The sequence below is a fragment of the Podarcis pityusensis genome (assembly GCF_964106645.2).
Source record: "Podarcis pityusensis genome assembly, chromosome: 8".
In the NCBI taxonomy this organism is placed as follows: Eukaryota; Metazoa; Chordata; class Lepidosauria; order Squamata; family Lacertidae; genus Podarcis; species Podarcis pityusensis.
In genome coordinates, this window is record NC_138033.1 from 69,230,923 (window position 1) to 69,244,284 (window position 13,362).

Consider the following 13,362-nt stretch of genomic DNA (forward strand, 5'->3'; position numbering starts at 1 on the left):
GGTAGCAAGACCACCACCCTATCCATCAGCCCAACAAGGACCACAAGTGATTTGGTGCCTCCCCTCAAATAACTGTTTACAACCTCAGCTATTCCACCTACATTCATCAGAAGCAGAGGTCAGACAGAAAGGCCTGGCTGGGTCTGACTCCGGGATTAAATCAGTTCCTACATTTTCTAATTTCCCAGGGTTCCTAGGAGATCAGGGCACGTATCCGGTAGTGTCTAGGACCTGTCATGGGTGTTCCCCACCCCCTCACATTGTTGATGGGAGACTGAAGGATGGAAAGAGAAGTGGGAGCAGGAGCAGTGGCAGAGCAAGCCAATTGGGTGCCTGGGGCAGCGGGCATGCCCTGCACCCAGGGGCGGGGCCATCCATCCATGGGGCGGGGCGAGCCAGGGCAGGATGCTCCGCAGGGCTTCTGAGGAGTCTGCCTGCCTCCTCCCACTCAGCCGCCCTACAGCTGAGGGGGAGGCAGCGGGCGGACCATTTGGGGCAGCAAGGAGCCTGCAGGCACCCAAGCCACTGTGTCACTCTCAGGAGAGATGCATGGCTCAGGGGTGCTGTAGGCCCTGCAGTGAGTGCCACCACTCCACTCAGTGGTGACACCCAGGGCAGCCTGCCCCCACTGCACCCCCTTCCTCCGCCCCTGAGCAGGAGGAAAGACTTGTGGCAAAATGCATCTCCTTTACGTATTTTTCCTGAACTCTGAAGGGTTTTGATCTGTAATGGGCTCAAGGGACTAAGGCTGTATAGCACCATACATTTAAAGCACCTCACTCACTCACTCACTCTCACTCACTCTCACTCTTCGTTTCTCTCTTTGAGCTATAGTTTCACACACACACACACACACACACACACACACACACACAGAGAGAGAGAGAGAGAGTGCTACAATTCCCAGCACCTTTAAACTACAATTCCTAGAATTCTTTAGGGATGTCTTATGCTTAAAACGGGATGCAGGTGGCGCTGTGGGTTAAACCACAGAGCCTAGGGCTTGCTGATCAGAAGGTCGGCGGTTCAAATCCCTGCGACGGGGTGAGCTCCCGTTGCTTGGTCCCTGCTCCTGCCAACCTAGCAGTTCAAAAGCACATCAAAGTGCAAGTAGATAAATAGGTACTGCTCTGGCGGGAAGGTAAACGGCGTTTCCGTGCACTGCTCTGGTTTGCCAAAATCGGCTTAGTTATGCTGGCCACATGACCTGGAAGCTGTACACCGGCTCCCTCGGCCAATAAAACGAGATGAGCACCGCCTATACAGTCTATACAGCCTCAGAAAAAATTATTTCCAAATGCATGCCATTCCCAAAAATTTTCAGCCTTGCCTAAGGAAGGTTCTGTTGGCCTTTGTTTCAGTTTCTCTGGATATTATTATATTTAATTTTGAGACGGAGAGACCAGATTTGCACACAGTATTATAAACATGGGCCCACAATGGAGCTACAACACTACAGATGCAACATTAGAGATTGATCTTTTGAGAGCTTTAAGGGTACTGGAATTATGCCCCATACTTATTGCATTTTCTGCAGGAAGCATATAAAGTATAGATGAAATATACTTGCTATATAAAGAGATGGAGACCTCGGCCTAACAGGGCCTTTGAATCTGCAAACAAGGGGGATTAAAGGTGTCTGTTCATGTGTTTGTTTGTTTGTTTTTTGTTCCTCAGGGAAACAGCCATGTGAAACAACTGAAATGGTCCTGAACCCGATTCTCCGCTTGTCTTTTGTAGCAAAGCAGATGAGGCAACAAACAAACCCAAGAGTACAATTTTTTTACCTTATAAAAATAATAAATATTTTTAATATTTAATGCTGTATTGTTTTTAACACTTGATTGGAAGCCGCCCAGAGTGGCTGGGGAAACTCAGCCAGATGGGCAGAGTATAAATAATAAATTATTATTATTACCTTCTTGAAATCATGCTTGTTGCCAAGTTTCCCAGAGGGCGTCATGGTGGTCACTGTGAAATTATTTGGGTCTTCGCAGTCGCGGATTTTGGATTCCTTGATCAGAGAGTCCAGCTTCTTCTTTGCAATGTTCTCCACTCGCTTCCGATTGGTCGAGGCCTGCAGGTAAGAAAGGGGAGGCTGGGGCTTAAGACACACAGGAGAGCTGGACACTTGGATTCTAGCCCAAAGCCTACTAAAATGTTACAGAAACGTTAAATGAAAAGGAAACAGACTACGGCAAGCTCTACATTTGCTCAAAATAAACTACATGCCAAGACTGGATTGGTAGTCTCATGGGACATATCCGCACTACAAACAGATGCTGGTTTTACACAATCATTGCTTCCCCCAAGGAATCCTGGGAAATATTGTTTGGCTGAAGGTGCTGAGAACCCTCTGTTTGAGATCCCCAGCCCTCCTTCCCAGGGAATGACTGCTAACTCAGTTTGAGTCTGCAGGATGGATATAGCCCCATGATTTCTACACTGGGCAGCAAAGTTATCATTCTAGTCTTCTTTGCTAGAATGATAGAATTCTTCTTGATACCCAGGAGAGGTATTCTGAAGTGCCCTCAACAAGACAAATTCCTTTGGTGGAAAAGTGCCTCGAATGTGTTGTCTGTGATCAAACAGAGTGATGTTGTTGAAAGGAAAAGCGAAAAGCACATATTTTTAAGAATACTTTGCAAAACTGAAAAGGAACCAAAAAAAAAAAAAAAAAAGGTGGAGGGAGGAAACTACTGTTAGCAACAAGAACAACTTTGACGAGACATGCTTTGTTACCAAGCCACTAGCGTTCTTTCCGGAACAGAAGGAAACCTTAGCAGACTCATCGTCGTACAGTTTTTCCAAGGCTTAAATCACTTGCAAGGGAGCCAAATACTAGCCATTAAAGGTAGCTGGACCCATAGAGAGAAAAATTGTGATTGAGATAGAGGTGGCCAAGGGTACTCGATGTGGAACCTATCATAAGTCAATGGTAGGTAGGTCATAATTCAGTGTAAAAGAGCAATATACTGAACATATACACAGTGAAAGGCTTAGGGTTCCCCACCCCTTTAAAATGCAATCCCATGTATGCTTACCCAGAAGTAAGTCCTACTTCAATGGGGCTTCCTCACTAAAAAGCATATTTGCAGACTCTATTTTTTAAACCATTTTAATATACAGTTAGGTGCGAGGCAAATCAGAAATTCAGCACCAAGTCCCTGTCAATCATCTCAGAATCTTTGCATTCATTGACCAGCACAGGGTATCCTTAGTCCTCCATTGGTATTATGGAGCTGGCGATTCAGATCCAATGCAGAGCACCACGGCTATTCTTATTACAGTAGTACCTCAGGTTACAGACGCTTCAGGTTACAGACTCCGCTAACCCAGAAATAGTACCTCGGGTTAAGATCTTTGCTTCAGGATGGGAACAGAAATCGTGCGGCGGTGGCACGGCGGCAGCGGGAGGCCCCATTAGCTAAAGTGGTACCTCAGGTTAAGAACAGTTTCAGGTTAAGAACAGACTTCCAGAACAAATTAAGTTCTTAACCCGAGGTACCACTGTATTTAGATAGCATCTCCAGAGCGATCAAAACACTCCACAGACACAATATTTGTTTTAGACAGGAAAGTGGCCCAAGTATGTCTCATCCAATATATTAACCACCACCTTGAGGATCCTTACACAAAGACAACAGCTCTATCCATTTATGAGGAGGAGGTATTAGAAGGCTTGTGGGAACCCTTGAGGTTTGAAGTAGTACCAAAAATCTTTAGAAAAATAATGTAAGAGAACACACATGTACATAAGCACCCTTCCCCCACTATAAAACAAACCCAGTCCAGTGAGGAATGAGGTTGTTCAATTGTCAGATGATGTTGAGAAATGGGGCAGTGAAAATGGGGAAGGGGAATGGAATGGGATCTTTAAAATGACATGGCTAGCTCAATGAACAGCAGCACTCCAACATTTGAGTTTTCTCTTAATACATGTAAGTGGGATCTGAAGCAAACAGACTCCACTTAGATGTATTAAGAGCAAACTCAAATTATGAGATATGCTCACTGTGTAGCCCAAACAGTGTTACTGACAAATAAAAGGGATGCTCAGTATGCTTGGAGGAGCCTCAAACTTTCCAAAAGTACAGAAACTCTCTTTTTTGGGGGGTGGGGTGGAACAGCCAATAAAAACTGTGCATGCTCTGTGGTCACAGAATGATGAATGTCTGCTGGGATGGAGAATGGGATACCAAGCAGGGGAACAGAATGGAGTGTCCTGGATATGGGCAGAGCCAGCTGGCCGCAATATCAAACAGGGACACTCCACACAGCAACTTTCTTGCAGCAGGTCCCACATGTAATAAATAGAAACTAGTATTTTTGTCCACAAAGAGAGAGTGAGAGACAGAATCATATGGGGAATGCTTTGAGCTCTCAGAAAAAAAGTACCTTCTAAAAGCATAGTACTGTTATATATTCTGGTCTATTTCTGGAGCTTCTTTGTAGATTATGCATTAAAACTTTCCCCACGAAAACAGGGTTGGAAGCCACCCTGGGATCACTTTTCACTGCAGAATTCATTCAGAAATAGACCTACAATGTCATTCTCTTACTTTACTGATATCTGCCCAGCAGTGAGCCAGGCCCCCAAATTTCAGGCACAGTTTTCACTCTGCAAATAATAATAATAATAATAATAATAATAATAATAATAATAAAACCCCACACACAAAAATGCCAAGAAAACCAAGTGAATTTTCCAAATGGAGTATATGCTTAAAAAGAAACAATGAAGAAAAACAGGCAATGTTAACTTACTGGGGTAAAATATAGAGTCTGATGTGGTGTTTTGAGCCCAAATCAACCCAGGCAAGGAATTCTAGTGCCCTTCTCCTGACACTACACACATGGCTTTGTTTTCGGACACTTTACAATCCTGAAACATGTGTGAATTGACTTTGGCTAGAAAAAATATACCATAAACTGTATTTATCAGTTTCATTTTACCCAGTGTTGATTTTCTACTACACTGGAAGTTGTGCAGGGTAGAAAACGACCTCATAAAACTGCCTGGTTTTCGGCTTCCTTGGAAGAGGGTTAAATGGCATATGATGCACAGTAGGAATATGTGTGCATCTTTCCTACCTGTTGGCTCTAACTTCCAAGCAACTTGCACCTTCAGAAGAACACAGCCTATGCTTTCTTAATTAGCCACCGAATGGGGATTAATGGTATCAAAATACCAGCTGTCAGTTTCCGTGCTTTCAAAGTGCCGTTCAAGAGCAGGGCCTGTCAAACGCATCTGGAAACCCAGATGTTGCCTGCAGAAAGTTTTGGTTTGTTTGTTTGTTCTCTCCTTTTAAAGCAGATGAAACAAATTGAAAGCTAATGAAGACAAAGATGCAACACAAAGTGAAGGTCCCTGCTCCGGCTTTTTTTAAAATATAATTTAAACAAAATCAAAAGGAAACATTAATACAATACAGATGGGCCCCTTCAGAAGGAATGAAGATTTCTCCTCTCTTAGTTTCGTCTTCCCAACTTTCCTCCAAGACTTTTTCTTTTCTTTTTCTGTGGGGGGTGGGAAGGGGAGAAAGGAAAATGAAATTTCATCTCCTCTCCTCGCTAAAGGCTGGTGCTTGAGTGAAGCCCAGGAAGATTCGCAGCAGGCAAACGGCAACAGATTCAATTGGGTTAAGTATTGATTTTCTATAGTGTTTGCGCAAGCTATTGAGAAAACAGACAAAATTACTTTCTACTCCCGTTGCTTCTAGGGCTTGAACCTCATGCTGGCATTTTTAGCCTAGTGAGCAACCTGGGAGAGGGTTCCTCACACAGTTGCAGCCTTGCAAGCCAGGCAAAGGGAGCTGTCCAGAAGGAGGAGGTCCTGATGCTAAGCAGTGGGGAAGCTCTCCAGAAGGCTCCTAGGCTAGGAGACGGTCCGTCTTGGAGGCTCTTGTGTCACCAGTTTCCAGTCCGCAACTGGAAGTTTAAGCCAAGGATGGAGAAGCTGTGCTCCTCCAGATGTTGCTCGACTGCAGCTCTTATGAGCCCAGCATGGCCAATAGTCAAGAATCATGGGGATTCTAGCCCAGCAACATTTAGATGGCCACAGGTCCCTTGCCCTGGTGCTGAAGTACTTGGCCTGGCTACGCCCACCCTTCCACATGCACCATAAGAACATAGGAATACCCTGCTGGATCACAGGTTGCAGCCTCTACCCTCCATGAATTTGTCCAGTGCTCTTTTAAAGCCATCCAAAAGTTGGTGGCTATTGCTGCTTCCTGGTCTGTGCGACTCCCACCATTTAACTATGCACTGCATGAAGAAGGACTTCCTTTCATCCATCTTGAACCTTCCAGCGTTCATGGTCCTGATCATGTTTATGGCCAGGCTTCTTTCTTCCAGATTTGTATGACTTGGAACGCCTCCTGCAAGCACTTTGTACTGCCAAGAACAGTTATCAGTTCGCACAGGATGTGAGCCCGTTGCTCAGATGTGTGGCTCGTATCCACCAGCAGCCATTTGTCCAAGTTTGTGGCCCCAGTTTTATGGAACTTCCTTCCACTATAGGTCAGCCAGCAACCCCTTCCCTGGCAAACATCTGGCATCTATTGAAAATGTTTCTTTTGATCCCACCAGGCATTTTAAACTGAATTCTGATATTATAGTTTAAACTGATTTTTATTATCATTGTTATAAATTCGCTTGTACACCACTTAGCAACCATTGTTATTAAGCAGTCTATTAATGGTTGGAATAAATAATATTTAAACAAAGTGCACCTGTGTGAGACAGAACGATGGCCTGAGTTTTAACCGGTCTCTGATCATGAACAGGTGCGTGTTTTGTTTGGATTTAGCACAATTTGAGTTTCATAGTTTTGCTGAGCATTTTAATGTTCCAGTGCGATAGGATCACAACAACAACACCCAGTATCCCTCTCACCCACCCCACCCCACCCCCGTTTCAGCACAACTGTGGTTTGGTAACGCAGCAATTTTCTACACTGCTTCAAAGCTAAGCAGGCTATAACTCTATGACCGACAATCTGCTTTTACCATACCTTCCACTTTGAAAGGGTGCAATGGGTCAGGAAAGAAAAGGAGACAAAAAGTCATCAGAGGGAACGTCAGACATCACAAAAGAACTGATAGCTGGGTTGACAAGGTCTAAAAGAAGCCCCCACCTCCAGTATAGCGCAGGTCTAAAAAGTTTGTCCTCCAAGGAAACACTCAGGAGAACTAAGAGGCAAAACTTTTCCTGGACTGTTATCACTGCACCTTTGAATAGCCCCCCCCCCCCCCCCGACAAAAAAAACAACAAAGAAATCCACCACATAGGAAAAACAGCATGTCAAGGAGACAGTAGAATGGAACCCTTTTTAAAATATCTGTGGCGAATTATTGTTTTTCTTCTGAAAAATGCAAACATTCAAACAGGCAGTCCTTAACCTGCAACCTTTAGCAGTCCAGGAAATGCCTTTCTTTGTTATTCTGCTGAATGGATAAAGGTAAAAACAAGAGGAATGTAGCAATAAGAAGGTGAGGATAAGAGATAGCAAATCTGGAAGAAGAAGAAGAAGAGTTTGGATTTGATATCCCGCCTTTCACTCCCTTTAAGGAGTCTCAAAGCGGCTAACATTCTCCTTTCCCTTCCTCCCCCACAACAAACACTCTGTGAGGTGAGTGGGGCTGAGAGACTTCAAAGAAGTGTGACTGGCCCAAGGTCACCCAGCAGCTGCATGTGGAGGAGTGGAGACTCGAACACGGTTCCCCAGATTACGAGACTACCGCTCTTAACCACTACACCACACTGGAAGAAAAAAAACCAAGAGTAAAAGTACTACCAAAACTCCATCATTTTCTCCAATGCCGCCTGCTTCAAAAAACGGTATTCGATGATTTTACAAAAAAAACAAAACACAAAAAACCCCCATACCTGCCTGTTTAAGATCAGAATTAAAGTTATCTCCTATTAGCTCAAGCTCCACAAAGCAGGGAAATTGGAAGCTTAACAGGCCTGCCCAGTTACCAGCAATGGAAGCTGGGGAACACCACCAATTCTGCTGGCTTACGACTTAACCTCCATGCTCCTCCCCACACCTTTCTCCTTGGTCTTTCAGGCCCAAATCTATATGACAAGCATAGGCAAACTCCAAATGTTTTAGGACTACAACTCCCATCATCCCTGACCACTGGTCCTGTTAGCTAGGGATGATGGGAGTTGTAGTCCCAAAACATCTGGAGGGCTGAATTTGCCTATGCCTGCTATATGGGGAAGATGGGGAGCCTGGGACCGTCAAAGATTCCCCACAATTGTCGTGGTTCTGTACTGCTTTTTGAAGCATCAGAGGCTTACCATATTGCTAGATCCTCCTGCTAAGATCATAACGCCTAAACACAGGCAGGCTCTTTTCTCCTCTAGAAAAAAAAACCTCGTCTGCAGCAGTGTATTCCCATCAAGCACATGCCATATGTTTTACCAGGCCCATAATCAAACCACTACACCACATTGCCTCTTTACTCTGGATAGGAGCACAGCGGTGGCACAGTACAAAGTGGGCAGGTAGTATGGGCTAGTGTCTTGAGTGTCTGACTGGCTAAGCAGGTGGCATGTGGTTCACAGGGATTTATTGCCACAGTAAATATCTTTCACCGTGATCTACAGCCCTGGATCAGCCTGAGATAAAACTCTGGAAGAGAACACTGCTTTCCTCCTAGCAAATCTTCTGGAGGGGGAGGCTGTGTGTGTGTGTGTGTGTGTGTGTTAAATCTGGGGTGGTGTGTCTGTGAAGAGGGTTCTTGTGGGGTAAGATGTGTGGGGTGTTTCAGTAGGGCATGCCATTTTTCCCTGTGGATAGCTCAGTCGGTAGAGCATGAGACTCTTGATCCCAGGGACATGGGTTTGAGCAGTAGTTTCCCTACATTTCAGGGGGTTGGACTAGATGACCCTCATGGTCCCTTCCAACTCTACAGTTCTATCATTTTAGGGGGTGAAGAACACCCCACCATAAAAGGGTGGGGTGTTCTTCACAGCTAACGAAGCACCAAACCCACCCCAATTCCTGCAGAAACACCTTTACTCAGCTCAGCTTTAACACTGGTAAATGTTATTCACTAGATCAGTCCCAACTCCACTCTGCACCAACTTTTGCATTAAGGGCCCCCTTCTGCATTGTAATACTTACGTCTCCATTCATCAGTTTACAGTCATCTTCCATCTCATCGGCGCTGTCCTCATCAGACACTTCTCCTTCCTCTACATCTTCGCTAATGTTAGCTGGAAGTTTCTTCCCCTGGGAGGCAAAAGCATAATTAAGCTGCACAAACTAGAAATAAGAATCAATACAAAGCACTGTATTGATGGCATCTTAGCCAAGTGAGCATTAAAAAAAAAAAAATCACAGAAAGATACATGCACAGATTCATTTCTTGCATTTTTATTCCATTTAAGGAGCTCAGGGTCCATTTAAGGAGCTCAGGGTAAGGGACGCGGGTGGCACTGTGGGTTAAACCACAGAGCCTAGGACTTGCTGATCGATAGGTCGGCGGTTCGAATACCCGCGACGGGGTGAGCTCCCGTTGCTCAGTCCCAGCTCCTGCCCACCTAGCAGTTCAAAAGAACGTCAAAGTGCAAGTAGATAATTAGGGACCGCTCTCCAGCGGGAAGGTAAACGGCGTTCCGTGTGCTGCGCTGGTGCTGGCTCGTCAGCTGCGGCTTAGTCATGCTGGCCACGTGACCCAGAAGCTGTCTTCGGACAAGCGCCGGCTCCCGGCCTCTTGAGCGAGATGAGCGTGCAACCCTAGAGACGGTCACGACTGGACCTGTTGGTCAGGGGTACCTTTACCTTTTTTAAGGAGCTCAGGGTAGTACACTCAGATAAGTCCATCTCCCTTATTTCATCTTTACCACAACCCTGTCAAGTAAGCATGCCACTGTTTGGGCAGAACATAATTTATAGCTACTCCATTTGGGCACCAAAAGAGCAACATCTTCTCATAATGTTTGTGTCATTTTGAAGAGCCAAAACTTCGACCAAGGCCCAGGTTGCTCTGATACCAATGCCTCAAAATGGAGGAGTCCAAAGCAGGCAGGGTAATATATATTTATTGACTGATAACCTTCACAGCCACCAAATCCTTTAAAAAAGGGCTGAACGACCTGAGGTGCTGCGTTATCCATTATGAGTGAAGAATCATCCCAGGTACTTATCAGAAGCTCCATCTAAATGAATCGCTTCAAAGATGGGAGAATTTCTTCAAGAGAGCTGCCATTGATCTCTCGCACTTGAAAATTCAATCGTCTATAAATGGCCACCGCCAGGAGCAGACTGGAAGAAAATGCTTGGTGAAAGTTAACTGAACAATGTCAAGCTCTGTGTGGTATACACAGGAAGAGTAGAGAGCACAGGTGCAGAATCTTGATGACCTTGAGGCTCCACCTCCCAACCAGCCTGGTCAGTGGACTGAGATGACATACACGTTTCAGTCCAGCAATATCTGGTGGGCCACATATCCCACAGTCCTGTCCCTACCAGCCAAAGTGGCTGTGTTCTGCCTCCATCCACTGCCATAGGCAGCAAGCCTCTGAGTATATCCGTGCCTGGGAATCACAAGAGGGGAGAGTGCTGATGCACTCAGCTCCTACTTGCCGGCTTTCTATAGGCACTTGACTGGCCACTATAGGGACAGATGCTGCACTAGATGGGCCATTGGCCTGATCCAGCAGCCTCCTCTTATGTCCTTATGATGAAAATCCATTCCAAGTAAGGTAAAGGTAAAGGACCCCTGGACAGTTAAGTCCAGTCAAAGGTGACAATGGGGTTGCGGTGCTCATCTCGCTTTTAGGCCAAGGGAGTCGGCGTTTGTCCTCAGACAGCTTTCTGGGTCATGGGGCCAGCATGACTAAACCACTTCTGGCACAATGGAACACCGTGACGGAAGCCAGAGTGCACAGAAATGCCATTTACCTTCCCGCTGGAGCGGTACCTATTTATCTACTTGCACTGGCGTGCTTTTGAACTGCTAGGTTTACTTAAAAAAAAAAAAAAAGCTCTAAGTTTTCTTATAACAGCCATAAGTTTGAAGCAAGCTTGTTTTCTCCTGCTCTGGAGCATTGGACTCAAACCAATGTCTTCAAGTTACAAGAAAGGAGATTCCGACTAAACATCAGGAAAAACTTTCAGATAGTAAGAGCTGTTCAACTGTGGACAAGTCTTTCTTGGGAGGTTGTGGACTCTCCTCCTTCCTTGGAGGCTTTTAAGCCTTTTTTTATTTTTAAGACTCCAGGGCTGTAACCAGCAATGCTGACCCTCTGTTGCTGGTCGAATTTTTTTATATGGGGTGGGGAGGTTCAATGGGAGGAGCTTCTATAATGTCTGTCAGCAGCTGATTTTACGGTTGAGTGCCTGTCAAAAAAAGGTTTGGCCTGAAATTTAACCTGTGCTGTGAAAGATTCAGGTTTGTCAAGTATTTTTATTCAAATGCTCCATATATATTTTTTACTTTGGAAAAAAATAGATAACCATGACTAACAGGGCATAGTTAAGGCTATATAAAAAAGAGAAATTCTCCTCTGTTAGGATGACAGTGTCACTATGTGCTCAGAATGTCAGAGGGCTTATTAGCCACTTACGCATGTATCTTGGGGCAACAATATGAATTCCATGTGCGTACCCACACTCTCCAAACCAAGGCTCTGCTAAGGTACAGTTCCCAAGATTTTATTTTGCAGGGAGGAGTCATGACAGCTAAAACTTGCGTAAAACTGATATTGGCAGCAGAGTAGGTGTCAAAAAGACCTATGTCTGTACTTTGAGCCTTTGTTTCATACCTTAAAGGCCACAGCCTTCTGTTTCAGGGCTAGCTTCTTCCAGGTTACATCACAGCTCATATCCGTCTCAAACAGCCCTCCCACAGTGATGCAAAGCATATAGTGTTTAATAGTTTAGAGACCTTTTGTTTTGCTTCTGCTCTGCATCTAAAAACGTCTTTGGCATTTGTGATGGATTATTTGTTTTACAAATTTATAAACGACTTCACAGCCAATGTCATGTGCAAGGAGATGAAACAGAAATATTACAACCTCCCCCAAAAGAATGAAAAACATTCCTACAAACTAAAAACAATTCCTAGGAATGTACAATTAATATTTCACAAATGACTGTGTCACAAAACGGGGGGGGGGGGGAGCGTGAATCATTGATTGCCTAAACATCAGGATGCTGGGCACCAAATTTCAGCTTGTAATTGATTCCAGAGGGCTGGAGCTACGAGACTTAAAAGCCCACTTTCAAGTACAGGCTAAGTGCACCTCTGGGGCATGTGGTATGCTCAGGAAAACAATTGCTAGACACACAGATATGGGGTGAGGTGATCCCATAGGTAACCTCGACTTAAGTTGCTTATGGTTTTAAATGCTAAAAGCAAAACCCTTGAACTGCACCCAACAGCAGAGTGTTAGCTACAGCAGCTGTCCCAATGGAGGTGCTACAGGTATATGATATCAATGGGACATCCTTGTCAGCAACCTGGCTGCAGCCCTAAGTAAAATTTTAAACAACCTCTTTCTTATTAGGATGTCATACACCCCCCCCCCCTAAAAAAAGCCCCAGTACCTTTGGATAACACTGAATGCCATCTTCACTTGCAAGCTCTTGCCCAGATACTATAATTTAATTTAGCTTGTAAACTTACTATAGCAAGCCTGAATAGACTATGAGACTTATCGTTATATCTAAGAGCTTTGGTGCAGAGTGGGTGGGGAATCAGCTGAGATTTATGGGAAGGCCAAATTGGTGCTACTGTTGAGAAGATTCCAGTTGAGTCCTAGTTACAGTAGACTAGTGTTCCCCAAACCAGGAATGTTTGGGACTACAATTCCCATCACCCCAACGATTGGTGATGCTGGCTGGCTCTGGTGGGAGTTGTAGTCCAAGAAATCTGGGGGGCACCAGGTTGGGGACAGCAGCCAGAGACACCCTTCTGCCCAAAATAGTAAGGAGCTACAGGAGAGCCTAGACTACCTCAAGCTTCACAAAGCACACAATCGAATTCACCTCTGCAATGAGGCTGCATTTTAATGTTGTATTTTAATCTTGTTTTTATACCTGGTGTTAGCTGCCCTGAGCCCAGTCTTGGCTGGGGAGGGTGGGGTATAAATAAAAATTATTATTATTATTATTATTATTATTATTATTATTATTAGATCAGGTCAACATAGTTGCAAAACCAAATCCACCCCCATTCTCAGGCACTGGGAACATTTGAGTCAACATTCAGGCTGGCCAGTATCCATTTGATATATTAACAGACTGCCTGCTACACCCCACAACTACCACCACCACCCCAAAAATCCAGAGGGTACTTCACTTGCTGCCCTCGAATGTCTATCAAAATGTCAGGCAGCTTG

The 13,362-nt window shown here is 44.9% G+C and overlaps 1 protein-coding gene across 5 annotated transcripts in view; it reads right to left on the reverse strand.

Annotated features, from left to right (window-relative positions):
* Nucleotides 1-13,362, reverse strand: part of PLCH2 (phospholipase C eta 2) — a 339,924-nt gene that overhangs the window by 67,309 nt on the left and 259,253 nt on the right. For all 5 annotated transcript variants that reach the window (XM_081016003.1, XM_081016004.1, XM_081016006.1 and 2 more), the window contains 2 exons: nt 9,140-9,247; nt 1,919-2,077 (listed from right to left, as the gene is read on the reverse strand). In XM_081016003.1, coding sequence (XP_080872129.1) covers nt 1,919-2,077; nt 9,140-9,247 — 267 coding nt within the window. The remainder of the gene's footprint in view (nt 1-1,918; nt 2,078-9,139; nt 9,248-13,362) is intronic.